The sequence below is a fragment of the Rhinoderma darwinii genome, chromosome 5, assembly GCF_050947455.1.
Source record: "Rhinoderma darwinii isolate aRhiDar2 chromosome 5, aRhiDar2.hap1, whole genome shotgun sequence".
NCBI classification, from domain to species: domain Eukaryota; kingdom Metazoa; phylum Chordata; class Amphibia; order Anura; family Rhinodermatidae; genus Rhinoderma; species Rhinoderma darwinii.
The window spans coordinates 110,910,181-110,928,654 of NC_134691.1; the positions used below are offsets into that span (position 1 = coordinate 110,910,181).

At 37.9% G+C, this 18,474-nt stretch overlaps 1 protein-coding gene across 2 annotated transcripts in view; it reads right to left on the minus strand.

Moving 5' to 3' along the window:
* The window catches only part of LAMA1 (laminin subunit alpha 1), a 166,915-nt gene that overhangs the window by 41,822 nt on the left and 106,619 nt on the right, over positions 1-18,474 (minus strand). For both annotated transcript variants that reach the window (XM_075826407.1, XM_075826408.1), the window contains exons 28-40: positions 17,989-18,109; positions 17,713-17,850; positions 15,981-16,102; positions 15,520-15,606; positions 14,040-14,233; positions 12,903-13,045; positions 9,247-9,345; positions 7,227-7,338; positions 5,493-5,655; positions 4,602-4,812; positions 4,402-4,518; positions 3,909-4,072; positions 2,709-2,847 (exon numbers count right to left, since the gene is read on the minus strand). In XM_075826407.1, the coding sequence (XP_075682522.1) occupies positions 2,709-2,847; positions 3,909-4,072; positions 4,402-4,518; positions 4,602-4,812; positions 5,493-5,655; positions 7,227-7,338; positions 9,247-9,345; positions 12,903-13,045; positions 14,040-14,233; positions 15,520-15,606; positions 15,981-16,102; positions 17,713-17,850; positions 17,989-18,109 (1,810 nt within the window). The remainder of the gene's footprint in view (positions 1-2,708; positions 2,848-3,908; positions 4,073-4,401; positions 4,519-4,601; positions 4,813-5,492; positions 5,656-7,226; positions 7,339-9,246; positions 9,346-12,902; positions 13,046-14,039; positions 14,234-15,519; positions 15,607-15,980; positions 16,103-17,712; positions 17,851-17,988; positions 18,110-18,474) is intronic.

Sequence of the window (18,474 nt, forward strand, 5' to 3'; positions counted from 1 at the left end):
AAAATAACCCATTTAAGATAATAAATGTTTAATAACTTACCTACTTTAAGAAAGGTTCCCTACTCTGCCATGATAGCATCCTAACCTGCCCTTGGCATTAAATATACAGCTCCCGTACGTAGCCATATTATGGCTGCCAGAAAAAGTGTGTATTGAAGAAAGAAAGAAAAGAGAGAAGGGCAGTAAACAAGAAATAATATTGTGTATCCAAATAGAGATTACAAATGTAAACCCTTTATTGCAACCACAATTTTTTTTTTTTTTTAAATCTGCTCAAAATAGAGGAAACAACAACAAAACAGCGATCCATGATATGATCACCACTGTAGTTACAGAGCCAAAATAATATAATTACATAGACTAATAATACACAATATTGACCTGATTGTATCATGGGTCATCATTTTGTCGGTGTTCTTTCTCTGTGTGCAGATTTAAAAAAAATAATTTTGGGTTATATTTGTAATCTGTACTTAGATTTGCACTATTACTTGTTGTTCATTGTCTTCTTTTTTTTAATATGTTATAATTGGTGCAAATGAGTAGAACTCGCCGTCTTAATTTTTTTCTGGTGTGCCCACCTTATATGTATATTTACTTCTCTTTTTTTTATATATATATATATTTTTATTGCTATTGTAATTAAGTTTACTGTGAGCAGAAATAAGCTTTCTGGTGGATTCCCGAAAAATAACAGCAGAGAATTACAATTTCCCAAAAGCCCTAAAACCTTATTACCCGATCAGTCCTGCTTATTAAAGGGGCAATTGATAGTTGCTAAAAGTTTCTATTAGCAAGTAGAAAAAGTGAAACATTGGGTGAAAAAAAATGAAAATAAATTTTTTGTGCCTATCTCAAGTGCCCACCCAAAAAAATCCTAGAATATAAGGCTCCTAAGGGAAGAGGCGGTCTTAGGACTTTCCCTGCTAATTTCTCCTCCGTCATCATATGCTCATCATTTGTATAGAGCAGTGTCATGTCTTGCCCCATGCACTGGTGTCCTTCCTTACCTTTCTTCATATCTCAATATATCCTGAGATGTGTGGCGCGAGATAGCCAGCTTTGAAAAAAATAATGATTCCACGATACCCTGTCACAAGATGACTATGCTATATGTCTAAAGGTGGCCACCCACTGGTTGTGATGTGAGTTGCAGCCTGTCAAGGGTTTTGCATAATACGATATTGTATTGAATTTATTTCATGAGACATTGGAGTGCTTAACCAAATTTAAGCAAAGGTAAGGTTGGACACATCTGTAGTTATTTTTGGGATCAAACAATTTTGAGTGTATGGTATCTTTTTAACCATAAAAGGGATGCTTAACTGCTTGCTGCTAAATGTTCTTTTAAGAAAAAGCTCCATAAAGAAAGAACAAACAAATATTGAATATGTGTGAAATGCTCAGCAAAATATGCTTTTCATGGAAAATGAAATTATGAACAACAGAATGCGATATATTCATGTTGTTGTTCTCCCTGTAAAAGATGAATTACCTTCCTGCTGACTAGAATTGAAAGGAAAGAATGGATACAAACACTTATCTAAAATGCAGGTTTAATTACCTCCATATAATGTGTGTGTCTATCATAAGAAAAATGGAAGCCTCCTGAATTTTGTAATATGATAAGTCACCTTTCTTGTCCCGGAACATACAGTACTTTCAGCTCAAAATAAACAAGAGAGAAACCTTTTCTTTTTAGATCTGCCCTATAATCCACAATTATCTACAATAATCTACATGTTACATGACTCTATCCTGAAACCTAATTTCATGATCTTCTCAATGTCTCATAATCTTGAGCTTTCCAGTTCCCATAGATGCTGGATTAATTGGGTACGTAGATCATTTTAATACAAACATATGTGCCAATGAATCATTTTGGCTGTGCTATGAAGGTTAACTGCCCCGGAGAGTTGGGTATAGATTGGACTAATCTCCTGTAATCAGTCGATATCACTGGGAGAAATGCATCGTAGATACTTCTAATAGGGGATAGAAAGCATTACAAGGAGACCACAGAAATAAATGGGCATCCGTTGTTTCCAATAAAAGACAGTGGTTTTTCACAGTGTACAGTCATACACTCCGCTTTAGCTACAAAAGGAAGGTCCTGGGTGTAGTACCGCCTTTAACAGCAAAGCATGCTCTAATATGACATATGCAAATGGTTTGAATAAAACAGCCCAAGATATCGATCATACATATAGGTGAGATCTGGTCACATCAAACATGCTGTTCCATCTGGGGGTAACATGTTAGCATGAGGAGCAGAAGAGATTAATATATAGTTTTGTGGAAATAGATTCAGTATAACCTGAAATGTATTCATTTAAATTCCTCCACCCCTTCAAAGAGTCCAGTGGGCGGTCCTATTCAGTGATTGACAGCTTTTTCTATTTTTACATTCAAACAGGGAAGAATGTCAATCAGTGGATGAGACCGCCCACTGGACTCTTTAGCCCACAGTGAGCAGGGATTTAAATGAATAAATTACAGGTTATCTGAGTCTTTTCCCACAAAAAATATACAACAATCTGCTCAGCTCCTTCTGCTCTATAACATAATACCTACAGATTAGACAGCATGCTCGATGTTACAGGTTCCCTTTAACCGTACATATATTTTAAGCTTAACAGGCTTTCAGATTATTTTAGAATTCTTGTTTGTTGCATGTGTATACTTCATAAATCTGACATGGTACTTACCATGGACAGAGTCTCAGTGATCGTGCCGTTAGCCTGCTCAACCACAGCCTCAGCCTGCTCAATCATACTTTTGATACCTGTATGTGCTAGTATAGCATTTGTGGCATTCAATGAATTATTTCTCACATCTGAAAGAGAACTGAAACATACAGATTTGACTTAAATATGAGGACTATGCACACTAAAGAATTAGAAACCTAGTGTATCAACATGCAAAAATGCAACAATTTAGAAAGTAGATACAGAAAAACACAATACAACAGTGGAGTAAAATGTGGAGAATATGTTGATGTTCATGTACTATGAAATATATAACAAATAGGCCACTAAACCTAAAGCAAACACCTACCTTAATAATATACAGTAGACACTAATAGGCAAAACCTCGTGTTTTTAACAAGGCACACTGCAGCATTTAAAAATGTTCTAATATTTTATTTTTCTAATATTTATTTTTATTATTTTCTACCTCACCGTTATTTATTAAGAGAGGTTGGCTTTTGTATACCTTAATGTGAACCGGTCATGAAATTCGCAATAAAAAGACAAAACTGACAATTTCTAAATGCTTTCTGTTTTCCCCTTCATTTAAGTTTTTTATAAATTCTTTTTAGCTTTTGTTCTACATGTACAAAACCAAGAACAATGCTGTTTGCCAATATTATATATCGTACCAAGATTTATTTTTGTAAATTACACATGATGACATTACTCCTCTGCATGCATCAACTGGAACCTTATTTTTACCCATAAGTTCCTAAAGACATTTCTCTGAAAATCTTTCTAGATGTTCTTTACATCATGGTGTCGAACAATTGCTGTGGAATTCAGCAGCGGACAGTCCGCAATGAAAATCCTTTGCAGACAGTTTGCCCATTGGTTTCCACACCTTTTTAGTTATCTTCGTGCAGACATTGCGGAAAACTCTGCTGCGGACCATAGGCTGCGGTGCGGAATTTTCAGACCGCAGCATGCACTGTCTGTTGCGGAGAAGAAGCGGAATTTCACTGCGTATTTCAGCCTTTGCAATTCCAAAACTGAAATCTGTGGCAAGTCCGCTCTGTTTTCTGCAACATCTGAAAATATGCAAATGTTGGTGCAGATTCATTGCTTAATTGCCCCAAATCAGCACCAACATTTGCAGCGGAAAAATTCCACCACGTCTGAACGTGCCCTTAGTGTTCATAGAAGAACATGTACCTGTTTAGAGAATCAGCAAGGCTCTGTAAACCAGCTGCATGGTCTTCAGCTTTATAGACCAAATCCAGGGCATCTCTCTTGGACATTTGCATAACAAGTTCATCCACATGATGTCTCAGCTTGGTATTCCACATGATCAACTCTTCCTGGTGCATCTCCAAAACCTGAAGAGAACACCCACATTATAATTCATCACTGCAACAATCTAGTTACACAAAGCAGCCAACAATATGAATTTCTTTTATAAAAACGAACAAATTTCAAATGTATTTTTAACCTGCATTACAAAAACATGGCTTTAACTATATGAAAAATTAATTTTAGCTTGTGTGTGATATTACAGTTCAGCCCCATTAACTATGACGGAGCTGAGCTGCAATACCAGAAACAACCAATGGACAGGTGTAGCGCTGGTTCTAGAAGAATGCAGCCATATTTTTATAACACCGGACAACCCTTTTAAATCTTTAAGGGATTATAATGTGATACATACTGATGTTGCATTAATCGTGTCTTCAGCAAGAATCACTGCTTCACCAACCAAGCCAAGCCCTTCCTCAATTAACATCACAGAGCGATTCTTGTTTTCCTTCAGAGTAAGTTTTTTCACCTGGAGTAGGAAACACAATTTATCGGATGTATTCTTAAATTAGGAATCACAAGTTAACAAATAAAAACATACAAATAACTTACATTAAAATCATGGAGGTTGTTTTGGATGGGAATCAGCAGATGCTTGGTGTGATTGGTGTTTAAAGCAGATTCTTGGATGAAGTCTTTAGCTGCAAGTAACCCGTTGCTGTGTTGTTCTAATGTGTTTTTAAGACTCTTCTTCAACTTCAGCAAGTCTTTATGTGGCTTCTCATAATCATTCTGAACTTTGGACAATAAATCTTCGCACTCCCTATTTGAGGTAAAATAACTGTTCATCAAATAAATCGAATTATTTCAAGTATAGCAAAAAAAAAAAAGTGATCAGCTTTTTTGCTATCCTATGCACACACCGGCCAGTCTACTCTATGCACTTGAAATGGGATAATAGTGGGGAACCATACTGGGTGAGCTGATCCTTTTGCTATTATGATATACAAAATTAAATGATTTCAAGTAAATCCTAAAAGGATGCTGTAAAGTGAGAAAAAGATTAATCTGGGGGAATAAGAGTTTGGGCAAATAAAACTTAAATGAGCCTATTTGGTTTAATGATGAAGGCCTGGTTCAAATTACATTTTAGAAGGGTCTTGGGAATTTTCCATTAATGGACTATCCATATGATAGTCCATAAATGTATAACTGGTGGGGATCTAAGCCCCGGGAACTACGCCAATCAGCAGATCAAAGGGGCAGCAGTCGTCCCTTCACTGCAGTACCCAGAACAGCGATATCCATTGGATTGTGGATGTCTCTAGTATTGCAGGTTAACCCATTCAGGGCTGAGCTCAAGTACCAGGCACAGCCACAAACTCGAAGCTTATATTCACAATTTCCAGAGATTATGTTTTTAACCTGATTGAGTTAAATGTGAATAAACAAACGTCTATTCTGTTTTCCGTATAATAAAATAGTGTGTATAACAATACTTACTTAAGGCTTTTGGTAGCATTTTGGTAATGATCATTAAAGTCATTTGCGCTCATTGATTCAAGTTTAGAAGACACATCTTCCTGATAATCACGCAGTGAGCTGTCAGATAGCGGGATATCACTGCCTATTGTCTCATTCAAACTTTCTGCTACTTCTATAAGAACTGCACGAAGAACAATGAAAGAAAGTTTTATTGAAGTATTTTCATTTTATTTAACACAAAAGCTATTCATTAATAAGAAGTACCCATAAGTGCCAAAAGAGGAATATGAGTCTATAGGCCCTTATTAGCAAAGAATTCGAAGGGCCACTGATAGGTACTATAGACTAAGGGTTTGTTCACACGCAGTGTTTGCAGGCGTAATTCGGGCGTTTTACGCCTCGAATTACGCCTGAAAAAACGCCCCTAATATGCCTCCAAACATCTGCCCATTGCTTTCAATGGGTTTTATGGTGTTCTATCCCCACGAGCCTTAATTTTACGCGTCGCTGTCAAAATACGGCGTGTAAAAACACACACGCGAAAAAGAAGTACATGTCACTTATTGGGACGTTTTTGGAGGTGTTTTTCATTGACTCCATTGAAAAACAGCTCCAAAAACGGTCGTAAAATACGCTGCGAAAAACGCGAGTTGCTACAAAAAAGTCTGAAAATCAGGAGCTGTTTTTGCCTGAAAACAGCTCCGTATTTTCAGATGTTTTTGGTCACTGCGTGTGAACATACCCTTACAATTATCCGTATGCGTTTAACTATTTAAAGTAAGATATAAGGAAATATATATAATTGTTATACAAAACCCTTTAGACCCGGCAATAAGAAATTATTTATTAATATACATACAGAGTGAACCTGTGAAAATTTGCTTCATTGGTGTTTCATTGACGGGTGAATTTTTCTATTGAGGAGCCTTATTTCTGGATGTAAGACAATGGAGACTGAAAGGGCACAGCCAGACGTGGCGGAATTGCTGTGGAATTCCGCTGCGGACATTTTCTCCATTGGTTTCCACACCTTTTTAGTTATGTTCGTGCAGACGTTGCGGAAAATTCCGCTGCGGACCATAGGCTGAGGTGCGGAATTTGGTGTCCGCAGCATACACTGGCTGTTGCTGAGTGGTTGCGGAATTTCTCCATTGACTTCAATGGAGTTGAAAAATTCCGCAATGAAATCCGCAGATGTTATGTGTGTTGCGTTGCGAATTGGTTTTGCGAACAGGATATTTCTTCATTCTGGCTGGACCTATGTGTTTCGAGGTCTATAGGCATACTGAGATGGAATGTTTTAAAAGAGAGCAGGATGTAGTCTTCACCTGAATCCGCAACGACTAATCCGCAGCATTTTACTTCACATTTTAGGCAAAGGCGTAACGGAATCTGCAACGCAGATTATATGTGGCATTAATGCGGACAGTGTCTGCAGAAATACGCCATGTCTGGCCATGCCCAAATACTTCAACAACGATCCCTATGTCAGCCTTCATTGTTTTATATAAGGGAAATAAGACTCCTTAAAATGGGGACGTTCATCCATCAGGGAAATCCTCAAGAAGCTACTTTCCCCAAATTTGCTCATTTTGAATAGACATTAGTAAAAAAATAAAAACAAGCACATTTCTAGGTATATAGGCTTCTACAAGTATTAGACAAACATGTAGTGGATGAGTAGGTGAGAACTACTGTACACGAAATTTAGAATATTTATTCTCAGAAAAAGAAGGGAAGTTTATATGTTACCTTTAACCGTCGTTTGCATTTTTTCAATAAATCCCATTAGCTCTTGGCTCTTGTTCAGGGTGCTGACTGTGGAATTTTGCACACTGTATCCATGTTCTATTATCTGTGTCATCTTTCAGACAGAAAAAGGAACAATCACTGTTAAGATGGTTTACCTAAAAGGAACATAATCCCTGCAACATGCAATAGGTAGACCTTCAATAACCAAAATATACATAGTCACGCGGCATGTATTTGCTATGAAAGACAAGCCACTACGCAGGGAGAACACAAAGAGTAGCAGTGGGGGAAATCGAGAAGAAATGGTAAGGTAAGTTTATTGGAAAATATTTTATTATTATTATAATTATTATTATTATTATTATATATAATAATTGTTGGATTTCCAGTAAAAAAAAAAAACTATTTAAAAGGGAATGTATCACCTATATTTTTTTCTACTAATTAAAACCAGACACTAAAACATATTCTGTTTTTCTAACCTGTTTTTATTTTCTGACTGCACTGTTTTATGTTATTTTCTGTACATGATTATAGGGGCAGTGATATTTCTTGAGCAGCTGCTGTGCTCTATTCTGTTAACAGCATTCAGGGATATGCTGTCAGTGTTCAGGGAGGGGAGATGTGACCATCACCTATTGTTGGTAGTGTGATCCTGTATTATCTGTCTCCGGCTTTATAATAGAGACGTTCATTCATTGTAATCCTGCCGGTGATGATAATGAGATGACTACAGAGAAGTGATCTCTACAGATCAGGAAGTGTCAGTGTATTGTGAGGCTTAGTGGCCAGAGTGAAAACGGCAACATTGCATTTTTTTTTTTTTTTTGTTATGGATAATGACAATGAAAAAAACCACCAAACATTCTTAAAAAATATGTTTAACGTAAAAACTTGATTTAAGCGATCGGTCATTTTCTGATGACACATTCTCGTTAAAGTTGTAAACAGTATTACATGTTTAACTAAAGAAAGCAAAATTGTTCTCTATTACTACCACAGTGTATTGGAAATTTGAACAGCCCAAGAAATGTTTCTTAATATTATTGCAGTAACCGTATATCATTATATATGACACGTGTCATACAGCACAGATGCAAACTAAAACACATAGCCATGTATTACAACTTAAATAAGCATCTTGCCCTTTTTTAAATGCGGACATAGTAGCTGCCATTACTACCTCTTGGGGTAGGGCATTCCATAGTTTGACTATGTTAATTGTAAAGGACCCTTTCCTATATTGATACCTGAATCACCTTTCCTCCACATGTAAAGACTGTCCTTTGTAAAGTCCTTAAAAATAATAATCATGTGCTAGTTTTCTGTATTGACCACACATATACTTATAAGGGTATGTTCACACGGCACCGTCTGTTACGGCTGAAATTACGGGGCTGTTTTCAGGAGAAAACAGCTCCGTAATTTCAGCCGTAATGGCATGTTGAGGCGCTTTTTCGCTGCGTCCATTACGGACGTAAATGGAGCTGGTTTTCCATGGAGTCAATGGAAAATGGCTCCATTTACGTCTGAAGAAGTGGCAGGCACTTCTTTGACGGGGGCGTCTGTTTACACCCCGCCTTTTGACAGCGGGGCGTAAAAAAAATGACCGTCGGAACAGAACATCGTAAGACCCATTCAAATGAATGGGCAGATGTTTGTCGACGCTATCGAGCCGCATTTTCGGATGTAAATCGAGGCAAAAAACGCCCGAATTACGTCCGTAAATAAGCCGTGTGAACATACCCTAAATGTTAATAACATCTCCTCTAAGGCATCATTTGTCCAAGCTGAAGAAGGCCAATTCTTCAAGCATCTCATTATAAGCGAAACCTCCCATCCCATATAATAATCTAGTCGCCCTCTTTTGAATCCTCTCCTGCTCTCCTATATCCTTTTTACAATGTGGAGCCCAAAACTGAATCCAATGTTGTTTTTCCATATCAGGTATATAGTGTTGGCATAGTGGGGAATGAGGCACCTTCACAAGGCAAGTTTTGAAAACACAGTAATTACTTACTCTTAAATATAGTCTATCCGTTTCTTTAGATAAAGTATCGTGTTGATCTGTAGTTTTGTCTAAGATCTGGGCAGACATTGACTTTGTGCTGACTGATCCCTTTAAAAAAATAAAGCAATTTAGTTGCAAACCAAATGTGAAATCTTCCTTGATGAAGAAATGTATAATATTTTACATACTGTAAATATGACACAATACAATAATTGTGAAATTACATTATTCAGACAAAATTGACATAATTGTAAGACATGTTTCTAAAAAAAAAGCTTCCGATTTTGACAAATTCCCATGCAACATTGTTTCTTAGGACAGTACAGTTGCCTATGAGCTGTGGCGATGCAGCAATTTTACCACAAACCGTGGGCAACTCTGTGAAGCCCCAGCATTAGACTGGGTACCCACACAGCGTAAACGCTGCAGAAGTTCTGCAGCATTTGCCCTAGCAGCAAAGTAGATGAGATTTTTCAAATCTAAGGCCCACAGTGCGTTTGGGGAGCATAAATGCCGCACTAAAATTGTCAAGTTCAGTCTTGTTGCAGTTTGTACAGCAATTCCGCAGCAGAACTGCAAAAAAAATGTAGGAAATCGGCAGGTGCACATAAAGTTTGCTATAATGAATGCTTCACACTAAATCCACAGGTAAAACTGCTGCGGAAAATCCACAGCGTTTCTGCAGCAATAAGAGCCGCAAAAACACACTACATTCTGCGGATTTGTGTAACTGATTTACATGCATTTTTTTGAGATTCTGCATGATATCCTGCTTACCTTAAGTTATATGTAAGGTATGTATAAAAAAGCACAGTGCTTGAATAAACCGGTGTATATTCTGATAAGAAGCTTTTAGATGAAATTCTAGTGTGACTATTTTTAAAATCTCATATTTTTTGCATATTACTATAATTTCATCTCTAAACAATTCTCCTGTTGATAGTTTAAATGCGACTTTATCCAACAACAAATCAGAGTGCATATTAAAATGATATTTCCTTGCAGCCTTTGGCAGTTCTATAGCACATACACTCAGAAATAAGGCTTGATTAAAATGTAGCATACAGAGCTATTAACTGCTTCCTCTTTGGAAATCCAATTTAAGCAGTGACTGCCATCATAAATATCACAAATTCAATTTCTGCTAGTTTGTTCCATCTGGACATCATCATCTTCGGAGCATCTATGGGGTTTAATTACATTTCTTGACAGTGTGATTGAGGAGAATATCAATATTTCTGTGATTTAGAGAAAACAAAAACTGACCCGAAATTACGAGTTCTATTTAAGATGTATGTGTTTGTTATTAGAGGAAACAAAACTGAGGAAGAAAACAAAGTAAAGAAGCTTCTTTGAAAATAAACATTGTATTCATTGCATTAAATGGACACTAACCTAAAGGGGTTTTCCAGTCCCATAAAATTGATGGCCAATCTTCAAGATAGGCCATCAATATGTTATCGGTCAGGGTCCGACTCCCGGCACCCCTGCCGATCAGCTGTTTTGAAGGGGCCTCAGTGCTCGTACAAGCGCTGCTTTCCCTTAATTCCTACTGAATAAACTGTGAATCCCTGACACACTTGTAGTGGCGGTTCACAGTATTACAGCCTTTTCCCATTGAAGTGACTGGTATAAGGCTGTAATCCTGGGAACCGCCGCTACAAGTGTGTTGACAATTCACAGTAGAATCAGATAAGGAATTAAGGGGAAGCAGCACTTCTGCAGCCCCCTCAAAACAGCTGATCGGCAGGAGTTGGATTCTGACCGATCACATATTGATGGCCTATCCTGAGGATAGGCCATCAATTTTATGGGACTGGAAAACCCCATTGTGTTGAATGTAATCTATTGTTCCCTGTAAGCAGCCATTTCAGATCGAGGCCGGTAGCAGGTCAGAAAATATCTTCTCACATCACTACTTTACCTTACATACCTCAAGTAGTGACACCTTGCAGAACATTTACATACATATATGTAAATGATAACTGTTAAGGATCTGCCAGGCACAGCTTCGGTATCCACGCCCATAGGTAATCAGTCTGCACCTGCTTCTATGTCTGTGAGACTGACTCCTTCTTCCACCACTCAGGATGGCAGGCTTAGGAGTGGGAGAGCCTATCACAGCCTGGCCAGACGGAGCTAGCTCCCGCCCTCTGTCTATTTATACCTGCCTTTCCTGTTCCTCCTTGCTTGTGATTCTTCTCTGTTGGTTTCCTGGCCCCGCTGCAGCTTCTTGTACTACTTGTCCCTGCTTCGTATTGACCCTGGCTTACTGACTACTCTTCTGCTCTGCGTTTGGTACCTCGTACACTCCTGGTTTGACTCGGCTTGTTCACTACTCTCCTGCTCTACGTTTGGCACCTCGTACTCTCCTGTTTTGACTCGGCTCGTTTACTACTCTTGTTGCTCACGGTGTTGCCGTGGGCAACTGCCCCGTTTCCCTTTGTTCTGTGTTTCCTTGTCTTGTTGTCTGTCGTGCACTTATTGAGTGTAGGGACCGTCGCCCAGTTGTACCCCGTCGCCTAGGGCGGGTCGTTGCAAGTAGGCAGGGACTGAGTGGCGGGTAGATTAGGGCTCACTTGTCTGTTTCCCTATCCCTGTCATTACAGATAACCTTTATATTTAAGGTTAAATGCTCCTCTAACCCTGTTCATATTAGTACATTAAGATTTCTTTAATCCAGCATTAACATGACTCGATTAGTGGCAGATTTTCAAATATTCTGGATTATTGGATAGTCTTAAAAAAAGGATCTTAAATGTACTTATAAATGTAGAGTACCTCGAAAAATACTGAAAATATAATAATAACATAAAATATCTTATTCCTTTATTTGTTTTATCAGAGGAATCGTATAATTGGTTATTTCAGCTAAGGCTTCTGTTTTTATTAGATTCCAGATTTTTTTTATAGTTTATCAGAATATCTGGACTATTAGGTGTCAGATTTTTCTGTACAAAGGAATTCTAGAAGAGTAGGTAAACCTAAAATTCTACCCATTAGAGAACTGCATATTCGGAATTTATGATCTGATAATAGAAAATTCCCTGCGAACCCGGTCAATGAACATAAGATATTTTACAACAAATTGTGCTTAGTGTGGCAAGAAGGCAGGCAGTAGTAAATAGTGGCTTTCAAAAATGATATTTGCCCAGTGTTGCATTTCTCTATTATCAGATTGCATCTACTAAAGAATTACTGTATATTCGGCTCTCTAATATACAAGTAGAGCCTCAGAAAAGATGCAAGTATATATCTGGTACAGGCAAGTTCCTATTCCACATGGCTATGTACAGTACCCTATGCATGTCCACCATATAAGAACAAGTCATGTTTTACGTTGGCTGTACAGCTCTCACACCAAGACATGAATTAAATATGTAACAACACAACTGGTAACTTTTTATTTAGATATTTTATGTTCATAAGTGTGACCGCTGGCACTCCCACTGATCCTAAGAAGGTAGTGCCCATTCCCACTGCTGGCGGGAGATGTAGTATGCAGTCCCTCTCCATTGAAGTCAAAGGGAAATACAGAAATAGATGAGTGAGTGGCTAGAAGGCAGCAATGCTATATACAAAATTAAACCATTACATTTATCAATTCTCAAATGTAATATTCACATGTAAATAGAGACTGTATAAAACTGGAGTGGAAACTTTACCTTAATATGTGTTGTTACATTTTCCAGGTGTGACATGAACCCATGAGGAGTCACATTGATCCCAGTGAAGTTTAAAGAGAAAATAACATGATGCAAATCATCCAGATCATCTAGCAGTGGTCCTGTGCAGTCATCATCGCATGCTGGGGAGGACAATGCAAAATGAGCTCTTTACCAATACAACATTGATACGTTGGGCATACTATGAATGGGTGTAGTAGTTATTTTATTAAGGTCCACTAATTTCCTTCGTAAGTGGGTTGCTTTTGTGTTCTCTCTATTCTCACTGGGGGAGATTGTTTAAAACTGGTGCAAATAGCAACAAATCTGGATGCAACTTTCACTTAAAAATGAGAGGTGGGATCCGATTGATAGCATCACTTTTGACATAGCACCTCTTTTGATACATTTTCCCTGGTAAATTGATACTATAGTTACTTGAGGTGGAATCTCCGCTGCGGGAACAGTATGGGAAAAAAAAAGTAAAAACGTACCACCCAGGCAATGTCATATCGACACATTCTTCTGTTCCCCGTGCAGCCCAGCCTCCTGGGATGACGCGGCAGTCCGTGTGACTGCTGCAGCCTGTGATTGGCTGCAGCAGTCACATGGGATGAAACTCAATCCTTGGAGGTGAATAGATGAACATGTTGCTATGACAATGCCTGGGGGGTAAGTATTAACTTTTTGATTTTAAACAAGAAAAGGTTTTTTTGTTTTTTATCTGATTTGCGATTTTTGAGGCGGAATTGCAGCTTTTCCACCACAGAATTTGCAACGCTGCAGATTTAAAAGACGCACCACAGGTCAATTTATGAATGGTTTCTCTGCAATTTTTTCCGCAGTGTGGATGAGGTTTGTTCAAATCTTATCCATTCTGCTGCTACTGTAATAAGCTGTGGATTTTCCACAATAAAATCCGTTGCGGAAAATCTGCAGTGTTGATGCTACGTGTAAACATACCCTAACGATATACTAAGAAATAAATTGGCGCAATATTTTGGACCAATTTAAATAAAAAAAACTAAACGCCATTCAGAGGTGGACATTCCCTTCAACACAATAACATAATGTCCAGAAACTAAGAAAATATGGCAATTAATTTTAATGCCATACAGTAACAAAGAATAAACTTACATATGCACTGTTGGTCCAGAAGAATGTGTCTTACTTCACATATATCACAAAGCCGTCCAGTTACCCCTGGTTTACAAGAGCATTCGCCAGTTATTCTATCACAATCATCATTCAATGAACCATTTGGATTGCAGTGACATAACTGGCAACCACCATCAGGCTCCATTGGATTACCAAAGTAGCCAAAAGAACACCTAAGTGTAACAAAACAATAATAAAGTTAATAAACCATTCTTGTGTCCTTATGTTTAATTCTGTATACATATGGAGAGCGTGTAAAAACTATACATAAGACCTGTAATATTGTAGAGAAATAGGTTCCTGCTATTACACAGGAATATGGCCATATCATAGGGAATCCATCATTGTTATACAGTATGCCCAATGTCTCTCCTGTCAGTCCATCACTAGCTACAGTATATAATCTATTTAACACTGAATATTTACACTCCTGTGCTGGGGACAGATAAAAAAAACGTGACATCTACAAGACGCAGGCAGCAAAAGTACTGGTGGAACAAATAAATGCGCTCCACCTGCTCTTCTGTGTCATACTGGGTGACACGATTTAATCTGCACAAGGACAGGGAGATCAATGTGACCCGCTGGCAGTAGCACCTGTTTTTAAGCAGCTGTCCTGAACTTATTTCGGTTCTGAACAGTTTGCTTGAAAAATTATTTATTAAGAAGTTGGAAGGATCCTTAATGAATAAACACAGAGGAGGACTCCGAGCTTCGCAGGAGCTTCCCATTAATTTATATGGCACCTATGTTACTTGAATCTTACACAAACCACACAATTATTACATGCTGTCTTTCAGGTGTTAAAGGGACCTGCACCTATTTATCAAATTACTGTACTATAAGTAGATTAATTTTATATATTTGGAAAATGAGACATACAGAAGAGAATTGATCAAGTTTTCTACGCCCGTTTTCTAGCATAAAAAATACACAAATGGCACAAAAGTTGCAAAATTTCGGAAAAAGAATAGCAACTTTTGTGCCATTTACACCACCCACAACACTTTTATAAATAGTGGGTTGTGCTTAGCAGAAGGGGGCAGGGCCTTCGTGGGTCAACACATTTTTACTATAATTTACACCACAAATTGGTGTAAATTACAGAGATACACATTATTTATTAACAGGCATGCACCTCTTAATAAATTAGGAGCACCTTACTCCAGCGATCCGTACATTAAGACTGGCGTATGAAATAGCAGTCTTAATAAATCTGCTCCACAGCATCTAAAAGCTTTGTTGAATTTGTTTTCTCAACAGCTAAAAACGCTTTATGAATTAACTTGTCATTCTGTGGAATGGCGGCCAGAGGCTCTATGAGATATCCTTGGGTGTCCACTCTCAGCAAAGAAATAAGACTTATAGCAAATAATGCTAAGATTAAACTTTTGTCCATCAACTTTTTTTTATCTCTGTGATAAGTTACGTTGTATTACTTAGTTAAGGTGATACATACCGTTCACAGTGTCTTCCCTCATGTCCAGGTAGACATGCATCACAATGGAAATCATTGGTTCCTTCAAGTACACAAGTTGGACTAAAACTGAAAAAAAAAAAAACAACATAAAAATATGGCGATTTACACACATGAAAGAAAGACAAATATGACAGAGCTTATTATCTAGTATAAGGTTATAACTGCACAGAACTGCATGAACACTATGATAAGACACAGTATTCCTCAGGATCCAACGTGGGATTTTTTTATTGCTTCAGCATGGCATAAAATAATGGAGAAGACTGATCTTACTTCCAGGAAATCCATTTATACATTCTAAAATCATTTTATATATTCCAAATTCTAAATTCGCACATTTCCTAGAATTAATAAAGCTGTAGGAAAGTTTATGTAAATGCAAGTAAATAGATTTAACATATGACACAGTGACACATATTAGTAGGAATCTTCTGAGTTACCTCTTTGAGTTTCCTTTAGGGCAGGCACACAGCGAGCAATCTGAGATTGACCCCGTTACCTTTCCATAGTAACCAGAGGCGCAAACATGGCAATAATATCCCGCAGTATGGTCTCTACAGCCCTGCAAAATGTGATAAAACATGAAGCATCAACAAGCAGGGCAGCCGCCACTGACAGATCTTATTATTGCTTTATTTTGATGGTAAGTAAGTAAGAAAATCTAAATTTATTAACAAATTAATATCCGGACCTCATTAATATATTAACCAAATAAATATCGTACAATTACCTAATACTTGGAGAGAAATGTAGCATAAGATGTCACTGACCCCCTTGGGTTTGGAGATCTGCTATAAACACCCCAAAGATAGTATAATAATTTTTTTCTGCTCCCAAGGGGGCTCCAGTCACTATTTACTATGTCTGGCACTAATCCAAAGAACACTGTCAATAGTGCCCCATATATTATATTTCAACATAATGTATGGAGGTTAAAACTTAAAGGGTTGAAAGCATAAAAATGGTCCTTAGGATATATACTGTATCTAAGTCTGTGGGTTTACCTATAAAGAAACCAATCTAAAAAAGGTGATTTAGGCAGCAGGTTATGGAGGCTAGGTAATGAGGAAAGTAAATCTAAAGCTGGAGGTACACTTTATATAGCTGCAGCTGACTTCCCCAAGCATTAGGATTATTGAGATAAGAGGCTGTCACTGGCACTGCTTTTTGCCCTCAGGAACAAATTAATGTACAGGTTACAAGCCAACATGTCTGATTCTTATTTTTTTTTCCATGTCACCGGCAAGCATATGGACAGTGAAAAACAACTCTGCGTTGTGAGGACCCCATCAAAAAACTGCCTGGTGCCCTGTAATATACTCTGGATGGGGATTGAAGATAATACTTATTAGCACACCCAGGGGCAGGTTGACTGCTCAAAATGCGGCAGAATTCTGGCTCATATTGACCCAAAATACTGGCAAACTTGTTGTGTGCTACATTTATTGAATATTTTAGCAACACATTTTCACCTCATTAGACACCTTTGTAAAGTGTCTACAAAAGGGAGCGTGGCTACGTGGATTCATAAAATACGGCAGATTTATTAATTGTTTTTTTGCCAGAATTTTGGTACTAAATAACGGTATCAAGTCAGCCAACCAAAAGGTGGTATTCAAAACAGAAAAGTATCTAATCTGTAGAATGATGCGCTAAATCCATCACACAGTGTGCATCACATTGATACATTTGGCAAGATACTATTAATAAATATGCCCCACAGTTCTTTAAAATATAGAGCATTACTTCAATGTTTCAAAGCAGATCTAACGATTCTTTAAACCTTTGTGTCTGTTCTTTTAGGTCATAAAACTTATACATGAAGGTTTTGGATTCAGGAAAGTTATTTTAATTTCTCCGTCAGTTTATGTGTGTCCCCGAGCCACGGCTCATCTCTGCTCTATTTTTTTTTAACACTTAAGAGATTTATCGAGCTTACCGCTGTTGTCTACCTAGATTTATGGGTGTGCATTGTTGGAAGTTTACAATCGATTCCACTGTGAAAACCTAATTAGAGTATAGAAAACTCTCTGTCCTAGATACCGCCTAGCTCATTTAAAAAAATGTCTCCTGACTGTAACAGTGCAGATGGATTACAGTAAATATATTAGCTCATTAAAATATCCTATACTTATGTAGTCCTCATGACTTATGTAGCTACATGAAACTTACCATGCATTCTCCAGTATGTGGATCACAGACCTCGCTGTGGTTACTGCACTGACAAGGTGCACAGGGGGCAATAAATGGCTCAGTCTCGAGAACATTCACTTCTGTAACTTTCTCTCTGTAGTAGCCAGAAGCACACTCCTGATGATCCAAAAGATAAAAAAGTTCTTATATGGAGCAGAAAGAGATAAAAATGCATGGCGCCACCATAGAGCAGATGGAACAGAGTTACTCTTCACTACATAAACTCAAAGTGATGAAGCGTGCTTTATAAATCACCTGACATGAGAGTCCTGTATATCCAGAAGGACATTCGCAGATCTCGATAAGATGAGCTGCTTCTCGACCAGAATGCATCTCCGCTGCTTCCACCGCAATGTCCATTGAAATATTTGATATTCTATTAATAATAAATATATAAAACATGTAGCTACACAGCTCTTCAATCATTACTCTTAAGAACAAAGACTACTTTTAAAGTGTATGTTCACCATTTTCCAGTTCACATATAGAATTGTTTTGTCAGTAAGTTTCTATAGACACTACTTTTCTTATAATGGTCTTGAGTGCAGACCATTTTATAATCCAGAGCTGTATTCACAATCAGTGGTGGATCCTCATATAGCCGGTTTGGGTGGCCGCCCGGGGCTCAAGGCTGCCCAAACCGCACATAAGTTAGAAAAATCTATCCTGGGCTGCTGCCGGCTGCATTCTCCCAGACATCGGTCCCACCTGCTGATGAAGGTGGGTGGAACATGTTCAGGG